Genomic DNA, 19,653 nt, shown 5'->3' on the forward strand with positions numbered 1-19,653 from the left:
CATGTCCTCTCTCAGCACATCCATAAACCTTATCTTAGACCTTCCTCTTTTCCTGTTACCTGGTAGCTTCATCCTTAGCATCTTTTTCCCGATATATTCAGCATCCCTCCTCAGCACATGTCCAAACCAATGTAATCTTGCCTCTCTGGCTTTGTCTCCAAACCTTCCAACCTGGGCTGACCCTCTAATATACTTATTCCTAGTCCTATCCACCCTCATCACACCCAGTGCATATCTTAACATCTCTAACTCTGCCACATCCAGCTCAAACTCCTGCCTTTTTGTCAATGCCACTAACTCCAACCCATATAACATAACTGGTCTCACTACCCTCTTGTAGACCTTTTCTTTCACTCTTACAGGTACTCGTCTGTCACAAATCTCTCCTGACATTCTTCTCCACCCATTCCACCCTGCCTGTACTCTCTTCTTCATCTCTCTTCCACACTCACCATTACTCTGAACTGTTGATCCCAAGTATTTAAACTCATCCACCTTTGCCACCTCTACTCCCTGCATCCTCACCATTCCTCTATCCTCCCTCTCATTCACACACACATATTCTGTCTTAGTCCTGCTGACCTTCATTCTTCTTCTCTCTAGAGCATGTCTCCATCTCGCCAAGGTCTCCTCCACCTGTTCCCTACTCTCACTATAGATCACAATGTCATCTGCAAACATCATAGTCCACGGGGACTCCTGTCTGATCTTGTCTGTCAACCTGTCCATCACCATTGCAAATAAGAAAGGGCTCAGAGCTGATCCTTGATGTAATCCCACCTTCACCTTAAATGCATCTGTCGCTCCCACCGCAGACCTCACCACTGTCACACTACCCTTGTACATATCCTGTACCGCTCTTACATACTTCTCTGACACTCCTGACTGCCTCATACAGTACCACAACTCCTCTCTAGGCACCCTGTCATATGCTTTCTCTAAGTCTACAAAAACGCAGTGCAACTCCTTCTGACATTGTACTTCTCCATCAATACTCTCAGAGCAAATATTGCATCTGTAGTGCTCTTTCCTGGCATGAACCCATACTGCTAATCACTAATCATCACGTCCCTTCCTAACCTAGCTTCCACTACTCTTTCCCATAACTTCATGCTGTGACTGATCAGTTTAATCCCTCTGTAGTTACTACAGCGCTGCACATCACCCTTATTCTTAAAAATTAGTACCAAAACACTTTTTCTCCATTCCTCAGGCATCCTCTCACTTTCCAAGATTTCATTAAACAATCTGGTTAAAAACTCCACTGCCATTTCACCTAAATACCTCCATGCTTCCATAGCTCTGTCTCTCTGTCTAGCCAGGTCCTTTTCTCCCTCCTTACTGTCCAGCCTTTCATACAACTCTTCATATGCCTTATCCTTAGCCTTCACCACCTCTCTCTTTGCCATGCACCTCATCTCCATATACTTCTATCTACTTTCTTCATCTCCCTCACAATCTCACTTCTTCTTTGCCAACCTCTTTGTCTGTATACTCTCCTGTACTTTCTCATTCCACCCCCATGTCTCCTTGTCATCCTTTCTCTGTGCAGATGTCATACCAAGCACCTTTCTAGCTGTCTCCCTTACTAGCTCTGCTGTAGTTACCCAGCTATTTGGTAACTCTTCACTGCCACCCAGTGCCTGTCTTAACCCATCCCTAAACTCCACCTCACAATTACCCTTTTTCAATTTCCACCATTTGATCCTTGGTGCTGCCCTCACACTCCTCCTCCTCTTCCTGATCACCAACATCATCCTACAAACCACCATCCTATGCTGCCTAACTACACTTTCTCCGGTCACCACTTTACAGTCTCCAATTTCCTTCAAACTGGCCCTCCTACATAAGATATAATCCACCTGTGTGCATCTTCCTCCACTCTTGTATGTCATCCTATGTTCCTCCCTCTTGTTAAAATACATATTCACCACAGCCATGTCCATCCTTTTCACAAAATCCACTACCATCTGACCTTCTGCATTCCTTTGTTTAACACCATACCTACCCATCACTTCCTCATCCCCTCTGTTCCCTTCACCAACATGCCCATTGAAATCTGCTCCAATCACCACTCTCTCACCCTTGGGTACAGTCATAAACACTTCATCCAATTCACTCCAAAATTTTTCTTTCTCATCCATTACACACACAACTTGTGGAGCATACGCACTAACAACATTCATCATTACACCATCAATTTCAAGTTTCATAAACATCACTCTATCTGACACTCTTTTCACCTCCAAAACACTTTTAGCATACTGTTCCTTCAGAATAACTCCTACGCCATTTCTCCTCCCATCCACACCATGATAAATCTATTTGAACCCACCTCCGATACAACTAGCCTTACTGCCCTTCCATCTGGTCTCTTGCACACACAATATATCAACCTTCCTTCTGTCCATCATATCAGATAGCTCTCTCCCTATACCAGTCATACTGCCATTGACAGTACAGTCATAAATTTAACTTGCAGACCTGTATATATACATATATATATATATATATATATATACACACACACACACACACACACACACACACACACACACACACACACACACACACACACACACACATACACTCCATGTTGAAGTGCATTAATGTTTATAATTGTGGCCATTTGACCCCAGAATCCATGACTCCTTTTACAATTGTGTGTGTATGCACGTGTGTGTGTGTGTGTGTGTGTGTGTGTGTGTGTGTGTGTGTGTGTGTGTGTGTGTGTGTATGCACCATGCATATGTGTTTGTTAGTGTTTAGCAGGTCTAGCCTATGAATAAAAGTTAGACCAGGAAAGACACTATATGTTCTCCATCTTTGAGGACATTAATGAGATTTTACCTGTGACACTAATAAAGATTTTGAATTTTATTTATTTATTTAACATTTGTTTGCTGACAAAGTCCAACTGGGATAATATATCATTTTCAGTGGAGGCCCAGGAAGAAAAGCTCCACATTGACATAATATGGCTACAGTTAAATAATGTTATTACAAAGTCTAATACAGAAGAATGACATATTACATAAGTAAGAATTCAGCTTCAGTTCATACAGTATGAACTTATGTATATATGCTGCAAATATTTCTACAGATATAACAAGTTGAAAAAGAATGTTGTCAGATAAAGATAAAGAATTTACAAGTTGCAGTTCACAGAGATGACATTAAACACAGTGAGTACAGTCTTTGGAACAGAGGTGACTGTATACTATAGCCTAGTCAAAAATATGCTTGACCTTTATCTAAAGGCAAAAATATACTTGGTCTGTGTCTAAAGAATAGATTTTACTAATTATCTCTCTCTAAACATAGTGAAAGTATGCTGGTGGTGGTGGTGAGGGTCTAGTTCATCCTGGGGTAGTGCAGGGGCAGAGCCAGGGTTTATTTAGGTAGTCTTTTAGTCATTAGTTGAAGTTGGAAGGGTTATTGGGAGATCTAATTTGAAGAGGTAAAAGTTAGCAGAAGGGCTCAGGAATGAGGTCAATAATACATTGTAGAAAGGACTGTGTAAAGAGAGGCCAAATAAAGCTGAGTAATGACAGCAGGAAGGGCAGAGGTGAGAAGAAAGGAGCAGTGGTGCTAAATGAGCACTTGTCATCAGCCTACAGAATGGAAAGGGTGGCTACTGTGCTGAGCGGACACTAAGGCAGAGGGGACACAGTGATAGACTGACACTTGGAATAGAGAGGGAGAAGAAGGTACCCTGTCCTAAGGGAGGCTGTCTCCTAATGACAGAGCTCTTCGACTGACTGACCATGACAAATTGCCTGAGGACTGAAAGATGCTGGGATCCATGTACTTGTGCAATGATAGCAACAAGAAAACACAGTGGAAATACATGCTCTAAACCTAGGAGCAATATTTGGTGATGTCATGCAGAAATACCTAAAGTAGTCTGGCTGCCTTTCTAGAAGTAATAAATGCCTATAATAATATTATATGACATGAGTTTCGGAAACCGTCAGTGAAACCTTAAGTATACATTAGAAGAGAACTTGATATGGGTCATCGGGTAGTCACAATCTATCTAGATTTCAGTAAGTCCTGTGAATTGATCCCTCAGAGGTAGCTACTATGAAGGTGTATGGGCTGTGAGAGAGAACAGAAGCTCTGGAACTAGAAGTCTGTATAGATGGAGAATAAGACACAGAGTGTAGCAATGGAACATTGAAAATTGTTTAATGAAGGATGACTGAGTAAACAGAAAACTGGCAGTCAATATTTAGTGATGGTACAGAATAAAATACTTTGGTTACAGCATCACTAATGTGAAACATCAAAAGTGGGTAGTAGAACCATTTGTCAAAGGGAAGAAGAAGGACCTGAAGGTCGTTATAATATCTGGACTGGGCTGTTAGGAGCAGAATAAGAGGATCAACTCAGCAGCAAACAAAATGCTGAGTTGTATCATCAGTGGGACAAACTCTAGAAACAAACAAGTGACGTTGCTGCTCTGCTGTGCCTTGATCTGACTTCAGCTTGGGTACTGCACTCATTTCTTAAGAATATACAATGGAAACAGACATCAGACTGTTTGAAGAAGTTAAAGCTAAAGACTGAAGCTGGCTGAAAGGTGAATAGGATAAAGGAGCAGATTATGACCAAAGTTTAAAGTGAGAGCTGTCCCCATAGGTAAGAAGGAACATAGGGATCATATAGATGCACAAGATTCTTCTGGAGAAAATATCACAGGTAGTAGGCTGTAGAGCCAACTTCATGTTTAATGTGCAAAAAAAAAACCTTTTTTATGGACACGGCTATGGACCCATGGAATGGATTCTTTAAAATCAGTGGTGGAAAATAAATCTACAGAATCATTTAAAAGGTTGTAAGAAATTTAGACAAGGGGGAAAAAGGGTTGTGAGGGGCTGAGAGGAAATAGAATATTTAACTCACTTAAAGGCAGATTTTACAGCCTAACCGCCTCCTACTGACATCAAAAATACAATGTTATATAACGTACAGAAATAATAATACAAATGTAAAATGGTTTACCGACATAATGTTGAATGCTAAATGGTTTAAACTGCATTGGTTAAACATACTATATTGAATGATCAAAATGTTGAAATTAAATTAGTCTAAGCACACAATGTCGAAAGTATCGAATTTGCCCATTTCTGCACTGTAGTGAGATCTCGGAGTTGATATATTTAAGTAGGGGGGTGTGGGGTGCAGGAGGTGTAGCCCCCCTGCAAAATAGTAGGGTTGATCTCATTGCTTTTTCAATGAAATGATTGCTGACATTTTGATAATTCAATGTTTTGGGTTGGAGATGTTATTTTTCAACCAAATGACTATTAGACATTATGAAATTCAACATTATGTCGATAAACCATGTAAAATATATATATATATACAATTAGGAAGTGGTTATGAGAGCAGAATAACATATCAGGTTCATTTATTCTGAAAAACATATGCAGCCCTTATCCTAAACAATTGTTTTAGCTAAACTCTGGCATCTATCCCATACCCTTTGAAAGTTATCCATGGTTTGGCATTTAACCATTCAGTACACATTAGTGAATTTGCAAGACATCCTCACTGTCAGTGTCACTAAAGAAGTTCTTAACATCCATTCTGATACTCTACTCTCAACCCATCTTCTTCATATTGCCAGTTCAGCTTGATGTTCTCAGTCATCTTCAAAAACTATGACTAGAAGACTATGTCTTGTCTTGTGTCACAGGTAACTATGTTATCCTTCTCCAGCTCATCCTTTTACTCAACTACTTGCATCCCCCTTATCAAATCTCTGCACCTCCTATGGACTCCATTGCCAACATAACTTCCCTTATAAATACAGACAGCAGTATGCATTGTACATGTTGATACATTCACTAATGCTTCATAGAACATTTCAGTTCTAAAAATGTTCTAAGGGGCATATACTTTCAGAGACAGGCATTTTTAGAATTTAATTAAAAATCTAACACATAATCTGCAAGTACAATTTTGATAAAGAAATGACCACAGTCTTTTCTTTATGGATGCTGAGAGCCATTTCTCCACAGAAATGTATAAAAATAAAAGACTGTCTCTATATAGTCAAAGTTCTGTCAGCTTTGTGTGTTGATTATTTTTGGAAAAGGCTGCAAACATGGAAAGCACCCTATTAAATGAATGAATGAATAAATGAATGAATGAGTGAATAAACAAACAAATGAAATTAATGATGGAAGTATAAAACAACTTCATTTCCTTTTGATTTCAGGTTAATGTCCGGGTCCCATTTACAAATAAACTCTAGCGTGGTTGTGTCTTAAGTGTTATTTTTCCCCTGTTACATTTATTCCACTCTAGCTGTATAATAACAATGATGTTTAAGCCAAGTCCCATCAAATGCAAATAATCACCATTAGATGCAAACCACATAACCCACCACCTGTTCAACTACTTTAGAGCTACAACTGAATACTCCTTTGGTGATAATGTAGCACAGCAACGCCTCACAAATTTCAAATATAATTCTTGTTACAATATGTGCATTATTTGCCATAGTATCTAAGATGAACTTCTCAATTCCCTGTCACTTGTTTCGCAGCTCTTAACAGCTGTTTTGCTCGTATGTTCAGCAAGCTAAGAAATCCCAAACTTGTATTCTAATTACTTAATCAAATGAGATTGGCAACTGCAGGAAGAGATTCGGTCTGTTAAGTGGCTGGTTATCATATACTGCTATAAATACATTATCATTTATTGCACAAATCAGCTGCAGTAAGACTGGTGCACAAAACTCTGGGTTATCGGGCTTCTGGCCCTCCATAATTCATGATTAGTAAATGCAGATTTGTTTAAAATGTAAAAGTTACAAAGAATGAGTAACATGGAATAGTCTGTTGGATTCCTTGTGCAGTAGATTCTTACAAAAATCAAAGGATTTTAATCAAAGATAGAAGGGCATTGTTTAAGATGTTTTCACACCTGTATCCTGATGGCAGAGAAAATGGAGGTACTTTAGAAGCCTGATGAGTCTCATTCTGGCAGTGCCATAAATTAAAAGGTTGGTGCAGAGCCAGAGGAAGAAAGAAAAGCTGTGGAATAAAGGAAACACTAGGAGCTATCTATTTCAAATGATATAAAATAATATGACATATTGCAATGCCGTTACAAATCTCTGGGATGAGTGCTGTGCTGCTCTCTTGATTGTGCCATCTGTTGAATGAGCTACCATCTGCTTGGGATGGTGGCACCTTAGGTGGATGTAAAAGATTCCCAGGGCACCTATTGAAAAGAGTAGGGGAAGTTCTCTGATGCCCTGGATAAATAGATACTACCCCAAGTCTCCCATGCAAAGAGACCACTAACCCAGTCAACAATGGATGTATAAAAAATATTTCTTATAAAGACTACACAGACACTGAACTTTTTATTCATTTTTTTTCTGTTAAGAGTTATATCATTAAAAAAAATACATCTTCTTTACTTTTTTCCTACTTTCAGTTGGTGGGGCTCATGAATGTTGGGGAACTACAAAACAAGGGAAATGTCACTTATACTTTATTTTTATAGCTATGACACAGTAGTGTGACTTTATGGTTCATATACATTGCAGCACCATCCCCAGAGCATCATGTAGTGAGAAACTGTGGAGTCATGCTTTGCTCTGTGGTTCTAGGCAGTATAACAAAGTGATAAACAAATTACCAATCCACTGAGCTGCAGACTCTGCAAGCCTAAGTTAGAGATAAGGGTAATAGACAGCCCCATGCAAGAATGGTATGATAGATACAGCAGCAGTGTGCACTCATTGGAATAGCAGCCTGTTTTCTGCAGAAAGAAACATGCTCTTTGTTGCTGCTGAATTACTTTGTTATGGGGAAGCAGGAAGCTCCTGTCAGTAAACGAGCACCCATGCTGCAACTCTGCTTTGACATATGTCCTTAAACCACAGAGCCACCCTGGAGTGTGCAAGGAATACAGCTCCATGGCAACACATGGGTATATGAAGTGGCTTGTATAATGGAGGTACGTCTCTGAATGACAGCTGAGGTATGAGTCACTCTAAGTGTATCCTCACGGTGTGTTACATGAGGACATTGTTTACACCGCTCTACATCTTAGTGCTGTTTTAAGCACTATAAGGCATATCAGGCCACAGCCCTAGTGTAGCTCTGCACTGTGGGTGATTCTTCATGGCTCCCTGTCAGTAGACAGGCCTATTTCACTGCTTCATTTACTCCACAACGTTGCTTGTTGTGATGTCAGCCGGAATGATCCTCTCATTCATGTATAACTGCTTATTTTTTCTGTGTACTATAGACAGTGCAAAGAAAACTATGGAGATTCATATTATCATTAACATATGTATCAAATGTTTTCCATGCACTGGGAAAAATAAGTACCACAAAAAACTGACTTTGACAATAATAAATTAATAGGCAAATTCAGAACAGTAACACAAATGTGGTCTTTGCTTTTATGGTTACTAAAATACTTCAGCTATTCCTTAAAACTAAACCTGAAGCAAATAACCAGCAAAACAGCATTAATAAATATTATTTCTTTGATTACCAAACCCTCTTTAAAAACCCATGTTAGAAAAATTAACCATTCTTTACAGTTCTGATAACAACTGTTTGATGGTATGTAGGAGAACTTCCCGTACATTGAGGGCAAGAACAGTTGTAGCACTGAGTAGTTATATTAGCCTTTTTCATTTTTACTTCATTTTATTCCACAGAATCATGAAATGGCAGTATCCTTAACCTCTTTACAATCTACAGTCAATGCTTTCAGTGTTTTCAGGGCTGGTGAATAGGAAGAAAAATGTACTACAAAGTTTTGTAATAAAAGTAGAGAAAAAAGAGGTGTAGAACACAGAAAAAATATTTTGATACATGTCTGAAATATGCATTTATAAGAATGTATATTTCAATCCTGTGTGTGGGTTTCATATGAATTTTTTTTTTACCATTTTTGCCATTTTAAATCATAGTCCACATATTTATTACTTACACACACACACACACACACACACACACACACACACACACACACACACACACACACCTATAGCTATATCTATATCTATATATACATATATATATATATATATAGAGAGAGAGAGAGAGAGACATAGATATACAGGAACCATTTTATCAATTGAAACTCCTAAATTTCAACATCTGCTTTGTCAACACACTTGGTCAATAGGTGTTTGACATTGACATTTTCCAGGGCCGAGGAATATGCCCCTTCCCTGGGGAGTGTGCAATCTGAATGAACACATTTTTATGTGTAAAGCTTATGTGTGTGTGTGTGTGTGTGTGTGTGTGTGTGTGTGTGTGTGTGTGTGTGTGTGTGTGTGTGTGTGTGTGTGAATTATGTATCTATATGTGTATGTAATGTATATATGTGTAAGAACTGAAGAAACTGTATGATACTGAAATAAACTGGAATGAGGCTGAAATGAGACTGGAATGAATGTCTTTATCTTTTAATTACCCAGAACTGTGCTACACAGGTGCCAGTCTTTCTTTTATGTGCCAAATCTTCTTGTACCTTTCAGAATGAAAGTCTGCATACACTGTAGTTCCGTTAAGAATGTTTTGCTATGTACTGCAGAGGTAGATGGCAACAATATCTGAATCAAATCTTACTGTTTCAAATAACCATGGTAGTAAACTGAAATAGGCTGAAATATAATGTCTGTAGATTCTGTATTCACTAAACTGTCTGTAGTTTCTGTGCTCAGAATTATTCCTTCTGCACTTAGTCCTGAGTGTTTGCACCAAATGTTTGTGGACTGCACTACTATGACTTTCTGTGTATCAGTCCACATGAACTTACTTCTGTGTCTGAAGTATATAAAATATATGTACATGTGCATATGCGTTTAAGTGTTCAACTGTATATTGTATAGTTTTACATATAGTTCTTCAGCTGTATACTGGCTGTTTGTTTCCCTGACTTCTAATGAAATGGGGTTTATAACCCAGTCAAATCTTCCCAGTAAACAAATGCAAACCAACAAATAATTGTAGATATATAAATTGCTGCATATTTGTAAGAGTATGTGCATGTTTTGTGGATAACTAAAATGTGTGCTGTCCCCTGCCCCCCCCCCCCCTTTCTTTCGCCTCCTGAGAGGAGCACTGTACTTTCACTTGTAAATATTATACAATGTACAATATACAAATAGAGAGAAGATACAACATACTTTTTCATCTGCCTCACATGCACAACATAGACCCTGACAGCAAGAATTGTTTTATATTATCCCCGGGAACAGAGATTGCCCTACCATTGTGCTCCTGCAGAGAATACAGATTACCCTGCTGTGCATACTTACCATTGTAATCCTCCTCCTGAGGAGTACAGAGTGCTGTACACTCCCTCAGGGGCACACAGGCTGACCTGTTAGGTATTTTAATATGATACAGCACTCAAAAAAAAGTGCATCCCCCCATAATCCTGCACAACACATAGGCTGCCTTACTGCCTGGCCTGAATGTTCTACACTGAAATGGGTGAAAAGTGAAATACCAGAGTAATAAAGTCAATAACAGTAATGTACTAATTAATATGTGCTTGACTGTGTAATGTTACAGAATGGATCATTTTTAACTAATTACTTTATTTGGCATTAGTGTGATCCTGGACGAATGCAAACTTATTGTGTGCAATATCATCACTAATTACTTGAAAACTCTTCCTCAGATTTAGTTCTCCTTATATTTTTACAGTCTGTATTCTTCTCAAAGTAATGTCTCTCTTATTATAATTCCTTCAGGTCCCATCCAAAAATAGGGCATGCCCTGCAGGATTAACACAATCAGCAAAACATAAGTAAGTAGTATATATGTATATAAATAAATAAATAAAATTGGGAGAGCATAGGGGTCAAAGCCTACATCAGTAAGTAACTGCCCTATATGTTTGAAGCTGCATTATTCACCTGTGTGGTGTATATGGGGGTTTATTTTTCAAGATGGAGTCTCAGACTGATGCAGCTGAGATTGTTGAGTCTTATTATTTGTGCAGTCTTCATTTCATGGAAGTGATGTTTGTATATTTTGTGCTTCTCCTCTTTGAGCATTTCCTTTGTAATCTGTTACTATGAATCCTCGTTGTATCACCTCTGTTAATGATGATCACTTCCCGTACTTCTCTAGGGTAGAAAGGCTGCCAGGTGCATTTTGTGAAACCTGACCAGGGACTACCCTGTTGTGCTGTGTGGCACCCATCCTGAGCTCCCACCCTTCAGCTACATATTCTACCTTGTTTTGCAGCACATTGAGGGCAGTGCTAACATGATCAACATACATGTCCTTCCCTGATGTGATCTTTCAGTATTGACAGGTGCATGAGCCTGTAACTTTCAGCGAAGACACTTTCCACATTAATTTTCATGCACAATACAGATTGCACCTAAGAATCTAGTCTACAGGATGAAACGTACGAGCTCGATCTTCAAACATAACTTTCATTTCAGGTTCAATAAAAAAGTACTCTAAAGCATGCAGGGAGAAATTCTCATTCTGTGTACCAATAAAAGGGTTGTTAGAAAGAGCACATCTGTCTGCTTAATTTACCATTCCAGCCCATTTCCTTTATGGAAATCAAATGAAAACAAATCCAGCCATTTGCTGAGTTTTCTGACCATGATGCACACATGTAGATGCATGTCTGCACACATACATACATATACACACATACACGTGTATGCAAAAGTTTGTGTGCACCCCACACACACACACACACACACACACACATACAAACTCATAATCAAGGAATGAACACTGCTAGCCATAAATAAGGATAAGGAAACAGCTGCAGCTATTAGCGACTTGTTCCATCATCAGATTTGAAGTAACAACAGATATATTACTTGCCATACTTATAATATGAATTTCTTTACTTGGACAAGGAACATCTGCATTGTTTGCATAGTAATCATAACAGTGAAATACATTCTAATGTGGTATGTGTAGGCTTTTGTATACTTGAGCTAGTACTAGTGAAGATATGCATTGGTTATTTTACATGATCTACCGCAGACGTGCAGATCATTTGATCAACTGAAAAACAAACTGGAAGAGAATATTGAACACTTTTACAAACTGGGTTGCAAATTTCTCTTCAAAACACTTTATAGTAATTGACCAGTAAGTAGGAGACCATATATTAAGTAAGCTGCATGAATAATTCAAGAGGCACTTCATACAAATTTTACTTTCTGGATCATATTGCCATAGCAAACAACTATTAGAGGCTCCAAGCCCAGTCACATGACTGCACTGTTATTAAATGGAGTCATATCACTGTTTGTTTGTTTGTGTCTTTCGGCTTTTCCAGGTTAGGGGTTGCCACAGCAGAACTCCGGTCCACTAATGATTGGTAGTTGATTTTTACGTGTCGAGTTACCAGCCCTGACACACAACCTTCAACGAAGGTACACCCATTCACGCATATCTCCACGCAGAATACACTCTAGCTGAGAATCGAACTGGACAGCATCTTACTGTGAGGCGACAATGTTACCGCAGCACCACCACCATATCACTGTAATGTTATTAAATGGGGAGTTCACACATTTGCCTCATTGCATTGTTATTAAATGGGGGTTCACATAATTTTAATGTTATTAAATGGGGTTTTCACATTCACATATTTATTGGGGTCACATCACTGATCTTTGTAATGTTATTAAATGGGGGAGTTAAAGGTTCACATCCATGCCGTTATTAAAATGGATAACATCCCTTAATGTTATTAAATGGGGGTGGGTTTTACAGGTTAAAATCACTACATTGTTATTAAATGAGGGGTCACATTCTTGCAGTGTTTCTTAATGGGAAAATAAGTGTCCAAAGAGCTGTAGTGAGAGTGACAGTGAGACAGAGTGAGACTGAGGGTGTGACTGAGACTGAGAATGAGAGTGAGAGTCACAGTGAGAATGAGAGTAATAGTGAGAGTGAGACTGAGATTGAGAGTCACAGTGAGAATGAGAGTGAGATTGAGCGTGAGACTGAGAGTGAGAGTCACATTGAAAATGAGAGTAATAGTGAGAGTGAGACTGACGGTGAGAGTCACAGTGAGACTGAGACTGAGAGTGAGATTGAGAGTGAGTGTGAGTGTCACAGTGAGAGTGAGACTGAGAGTGAGAGTCACAGTGAGAATGAGAGTAATAGTGTGAGAATCACAGTGAGAATAAGAGTAATAGTGAGAGTGAGACTGAGAGAGAGATTGAGAGTGAGACTGAGAGTGAGAGTCACAGTGAGACTGAGAGTGAGATTGAGAGTGAGACTGAGAGTGAGAGTCACAGTGAGACTGAGACTGAGAATGAGACTGAGAGTGAGACTGAGAGTGAGAGTGAGAGTCACAGTGAGAATGAGAGTAATAGTGAGAGTGAGACTGAGAGTGAGAGTCACAGTGAGACTGAGAGTGAGATTGAGAGTGAGACTGAGAGTGAGAGTCACAGTGATATTGAGAGTAATAGTGTGAGTGAGAGTGAGATTGAGAGTCACAGTGAAAATGAGAGCAATAGTGAGAGTGAGTGTCACAGTGAGAGTGAGATTGAGAGTGAGAGTCACAGTGAGACTGAGAGTGAGATTGAGAGTGAGACTGAGAGTGAGAGTCACAGTGATATTGAGAGTAATAGTGTGAGAGAGAGTCACAGTGAGAGTGTGACTGAGAGTGAGAATATTCACCTACTAATACAGCTGTAAATCTGTCTGCTGCATTGCATACCACTGCTTCATGAATCAAAAAGGGCTATTGCACAGCAATCAATGGATTGTTATCCCTCCCAGTAGTACACAATCGTCATGAACTGCATCATACTTTACACTTTGACAGTGTAACACTTCGTTGCCTCCACATGACCACATCACTGACACAGCTTTGGAAGTAGTAAAGGCAATACTTCAACATGAAGTTATTTCATACACACGAAAAATATTGAGGGGCCGTATTTAGAATAAACTGCTTTGATGATGCACCTACAATACAGATAAACAGAAATTTGTCTGTACAATGCACCAGATTTTATCACAGACATTATCAGGTGTCCACGTCTAGGATAAATCAATCAATAACTACTCACAGGCACGCACTCTGATAGTAATATTAGATTATTATACCACTTGGGATTATTGTCCCATTAAATTTTTGTGCATAGATACATTTTTGTGTTTCCTAGTATGAAATGGGAGGTTAAATTCTCAGATTTGCTGATATGTTCTACTTTCTTAGCTACATTAGCAGAAGCAGTAGGTTATAGGCAGTGAGTCTGTCAGAACACTGCAAATGGCTGCTGGGAGAATAACTCATGTCTACATTCACACACACACACACACACACACACACACACACACACACACACACACACACACACACACACACACACACACACACACACACACTCATATGCAGCTTTCTATGTACATTTATGTATACCATGCAAAGTTCTGTTCATTGTTATAAATGTTCTTATTCCTGGGACATTGTTAAACTCCCATGCAGTTCCATACTCTGTCCTGGATTTAGGTAGCAGTCTCCTTTATAAAGTTAAATTCCATGTGAATTAATAAATGATCAACAATCTTGTCAACCTTTTGACACAGAAAATAGCTTCTGAATGCTGAATGACAATCCAGGTTTGATAACAAGTCTGTTTAACTGGCCGGATGATAAAGGAACTAATACCTCTCAAGTACAGTTCTCCTTTTTTGGAGAGACAGCTGGAACCTGAGTCCATAACAAACAATTTTTAATGGAAACACAGATGTAGTCAGTGATAATTTTTTGAAGACGGCATTAAATATAAATGAGGGAGAACATTCACATCATAGGTTTGAAACTCATGAATGAATCTTCATCCAGATGCTAAGGAAGGACAATGCCCAGATCTACTGGATGGCAAAGTCACTGACAAATGACTTTGATTCCATGGCATTACTATGGAAACCCAAAGCCATTTGATGTTCCCTAGTGGAGGTAAAAAATGTGTCTAAAGCAACTCTTCCCCAGCAGGCAGGACCCTTCTGTCAGTGTTATATTATGCATTGCAATAAGAAGCATAATATAGAAGAATACAGTCATGTGACAGCAGATAACTGAATTAAATGTGAATTTGTATGACCAGAAGGAGAAGAATGTTAAGACACGGAGAAGCAAAACAACAGTTTAAATTCTTGTTCTACATGCAGAGTAATGGCTGTGTGACTTAAGGACAATATAAGTGATATGTACTTCAAAAATACTGAATGCCGATGAGGACAGCAAGTAAACCTTGAAAGAAGAAAAACAGCATTTCTTAGGGGGCATACATCATATCAGTGCTTTGGCATATTTAAGCTCCAAGCTCATTACAGGTATTAGGGAAGTGCCTGACTATGAGAAAAGTTTGCTATACAGCCAGAAATGCATTTATAGAAAATGAGAATGTTCTGTTACCTGATTCAGATAATTTCGTGAGATTGCTTCACAGACAAGGGGAGCAGGCACTTCGCTGACTTCAGGTGGGGATAGCTGCAGGGGTAATGTGCATCAGAAAGGCATCGTCACAACACTGACAATCAGCTCAAATGTCCTCTCAGAAATGCAACTGCAACACTCATTTTATTTAAAGCAAAGTAAATCATGTTCCTCTCCATGGACTATTATAAAATGACTGAGGCAGCTTTCAGGTACAAAGCTTGCCTGACACACAATCTGCTGCAGTTATTTGTCAACAGATTGAAGTCATATTTTATCCTTCACACCGAGCCAAAACAGCTAAGATGCTGGCAGACACCGTACTGACAGTAGGAACAGGCACTTGGAACTTGTACTCTGAACGTCACCTTTACCATTTCACAAAACATATACACACACACACATACAGACACACACATGATTTCCCATACAGACACCTATCATGCAAACACCTTACAGATATTACCTCTTTCAGTTTGCTCATGCAACCAAGTATAAATATTCCTGAAACAATACATTACGGTATTTTAATCCTCTATTCTTTTTCTGATTTAGTCTAATCATTGGCTGTCATACATGGAACATTTTCTTTATTTAAAATAAAGCCACTATACTTCTCACATGATGACTATAGTCTAGCATAGTTTAAGGCTTAGCATAGTATAGTCTAGCACAAGGGTCATGACCAAATTGCTGTATAACCAAGGCACCCTACTAGTAAATGAAACATTTCAAATTCAGTTACATTTCCTTTGCTATCAGGATCTAGGCTTCATGACTGGTTCTAAATAATAACCTCTTTTTTCACACATGATTACATCAATAGCATACCTTTAATGGGTATCTTCAAGAGCAGAATTATTTCTGGTTCCAGAATGAGAATCCCACTCACGCACTTAATCCTATATTTCCAGCTTTGCTGAAGATATTTTTTTCACCCGGTACTAAAAGCCTCTTGTTTAAATGAAACATGATTAAATGATATATGATATATGTATATATATATATATATATATATATATATATATATATATATATATATGTGTGTGTATGTGTGTGTGTGTGTTGTATGTGTGTGTGTGTGTGTGTGTGTGTGTGTGTGTGTGTGTGTGTGTGTGTGTGTGTGTGTGTGTGTGTGTAAGCATTTTCATCCTAATCTGCAGGATATCTTCAGATTATTTTACATTCCAAAATGATGACCAAGATACATTATCATGGTGGAATATCCAACAGTTCATAATGTGCATCTGAAGTGAGTGTCAATCACTGTGAGGGCAAGACATGGTGGTCCCAGTTGACTGATTTCTCTTCAAGTGGAGGTATAAATGTTCAGAAAGACTATCAGACCAGGGACATGGGCTTAGTCATCCCAAGCCATGATGGCATCCCTCAAAGGATAAGTGTATGTGTGTGTGTGTGTGTGTGTGTGTGTGTGTGTGTGTGTGTGTGTGTGTGTGTGTGTGTGTGTGTGTGTGTGTGTGTGTGCGTGCGTGCGTGTGTGCATGTGTGTGTGTGTGTGTGTGTGTGTGTGTGTGTGTGTATTGGGAACATGCAGATACAATTTAGAGAGAGCAGGATGGCTCCATTGTTATGCAGGTATCTACTTTAGCCACCAGGGGTGGGGTTAAGCCCATTGAGGATGAAAATCCTAGCTGCATGCCAGGCAGTTTATGCAATTGCTCTTACCCAGTGGCTGAAGGTGAACTAAATGACAGTAAAGCTTCATAGTCACAAGACAGCTGAAATAATAAAAAGTGTCTTTTTAGGTTGTATGCTAGGAATTCAAACCACAAGTGGTTTTGGACTTTACTCAGTCTGGCTTCTGCTGATGGTCCATGTGTGGAGGTCTGAAGATACTTTAGTGGCCATAGGGTTGCCACCTTTTCAAATGCCCAAAGTGGGACAGTTTTGGTACAAACATCAGATTTTGCAGGGCGAAACATACCGACGATTAGTACAAAGGACAGAACTTCACTTTTTTGCCTAAATAAAGCTTATTCTTGAATCATTTTAGTTGCTTATTCTGTTTCTTATAACATTTAGGTGTTTCAGATACAAAATAACTGTTTTATGCAACTGTTACTTAAAATATAGGAAATAATTTTGTCCTAAAATCTCAGGACATTTGCAATTTTTACAATTTTTTTGCAGGATATAACTGCCCAAAGAGGGACTGTCCCTCGTTAAGTGGGACAGGTGGTAACCCTAAGTGGCCAGGTCATGTCATGGGATACCTGTGTGCATTATGATTTGCGAGAGGTATTGGGATATGGAACTTAGTTTATTGGTTAGCCAATCAGAGAGGAAAGGCAGCCAGTAGTATTGTGTCCTTGGTGATAATTCTCTGTGTAAGCAGCGAATGTCAAACTGAGATGGTCATTTGGTGTGCAATAAATACATACACTGGCACTGACTGATTCTTCAGGGACAGGCTAAATAAACATAGGAAACCCATGCATTTTAGTTGCTGCAATCCGTAGATCACATTAGCGGCACAGCTGTCCTAGTCTGGGGTATGTTTTAATGCCTGATAAGCTAGTAACATGTACAACCCTGCAGTATTAGTCACAGGCTACCCTGATAAGACTCACTGATAAGACTCACTTCTTTTGTACCAGATCTCTCCTTGTCCTCATCATACACCAGTTGAGCATCTCAGTTTGAAAGTCTTTACTTCCAACACTTTTCTTCATTATCCTCAAAGGTACCACTATTGAATCTCCCTTTATGCTCCATTTGGCTTGCCAGTACACTAATTTCCTTATACCTGACAGGATCTGTAGTAACTCATCAAGTAAATTGTGAAATAAATATAGTAAAAACTCACCCCTGATAACTGTGGAAACAAGCAGTAACATGACTTCTGCAGTGGAAACAAGTCCATTACCACTCCTTTCAATGTTCACAGACCTAAGAAACAAGTGATAACATTCTGTAGTGCGCAGATCCATTATCATTCATTTCCTTGGTTTTATAAGCTCAATGCCAATGCTTTGAGTCAGTCACGTTGAAGGTTTGACAAGCTCTAACTTGCTACCCCATTATTTCAGGCTTTGTCCAGAAATTTTGTGCAAAGAAGTTGAAAAGTATTGATAGATAACAATGACTTGACTCTATAGATAAGTATTTGGGGAAAATAAGAGTGTTTATATCATTATAACAAAATAACATATCCCAGACTTCTCTATTGTGAAAATAAGAACTCTGACCATATTATATATTGAGCAGACTATTAGAAAACAATGACCTCTTTAAGAGGAAAAGCATTAAAATGGTTCAACTAGTTATGTGAATGGCCTACAAAGGGCAGAAACATGAATACCAACAACCTGAGACCATACCAATGCCTCTGTCAATGACTTGTAGCATATGAGCTCAAAGTGTGACTGCACTAACTGATAACATACCCACCACTGACAGTCAAAACATCATGGGAGGATTTTAATTGTGGATTTCCGTTTGAAATCATGGTGCAGCCAACCTTTAAGTAATTGAATTTTCTGTGCTTTGCTGCTGTTTAATAAGTTTTCTGACAATAGAAATGTATTATTTTAGCTTGTAGAATGTTCTTTGACATTTTTGATATTCTTATTTTGCTAGTACTATTCCTATATATTTCTTACCATAGTTTACATTATTATCACTTTGTACTTTGTTAATAAAGTGCAACATATAACACTGTAAAGCTATGTGCAGATATTGAAACGGTTTCTTAAAAACATATCTTTTATTTATTGCCATATATAATCTGTGTAATAATCTGCCTTGGATAGATTTGTAAATATAGTGTGACGACTTGTGTTCATCTCATTAGGACACAGGAAAGGCCATAATACAAAGATTAACCTAGTCTGCATGGAACTTGTATATTAGAAACTCTCAGATTACTAACTGACTAGAAAATAACTGAATTCTAGCACTGAACTTTTTCTTGACATGCTCTACTGATTTTAATATGAAGAAATCATTACGGAAATAAAAAACAATGACAAAACAGATTTTTACTACTTATGCTGTCATAGCCTTGCCATACAGGCAGGCAAAAAGGAATGAGTCTTATAAACCAGCTCTAATCAGGCATTCTATGCATTACAACAGGGTATTACTCCTAAATATTCTACTAAATATCATATCAATACTTTAATGAAAACAGGGACAAAAATTACACACTTGAAATACTTCAGTGAAAATCATACTGGAGTATGTAAAAGGGTG

General features: G+C 38.6%; 1 protein-coding gene across 6 annotated transcripts in view; it reads right to left on the bottom strand.

Annotated features, from left to right (window-relative positions):
- The window catches only part of LOC122811202 (homeobox protein meis3-like), a 524,011-nt gene that overhangs the window by 336,591 nt on the left and 167,767 nt on the right, over positions 1-19,653 (bottom strand). For 4 of the 6 annotated variants that reach the window (XM_044083008.1, XM_044082923.1, XM_044083092.1 and 1 more), the window contains exon 7: positions 15,418-15,492. The exons of the other annotated variants lie outside the window; for them this stretch is intronic. In XM_044083008.1, coding sequence (XP_043938943.1) covers positions 15,418-15,492 — 75 coding nt within the window. The remainder of the gene's footprint in view (positions 1-15,417; positions 15,493-19,653) is intronic. 6 annotated transcript variants of the gene reach the window in all.

This window comes from Protopterus annectens, chromosome 1.part0 (assembly GCF_019279795.1).
Source record: "Protopterus annectens isolate FY-2018-M chromosome 1.part0, PAN1.0, whole genome shotgun sequence".
Lineage (NCBI taxonomy): Eukaryota > Metazoa > Chordata > Ceratodontiformes > Protopteridae > Protopterus > Protopterus annectens.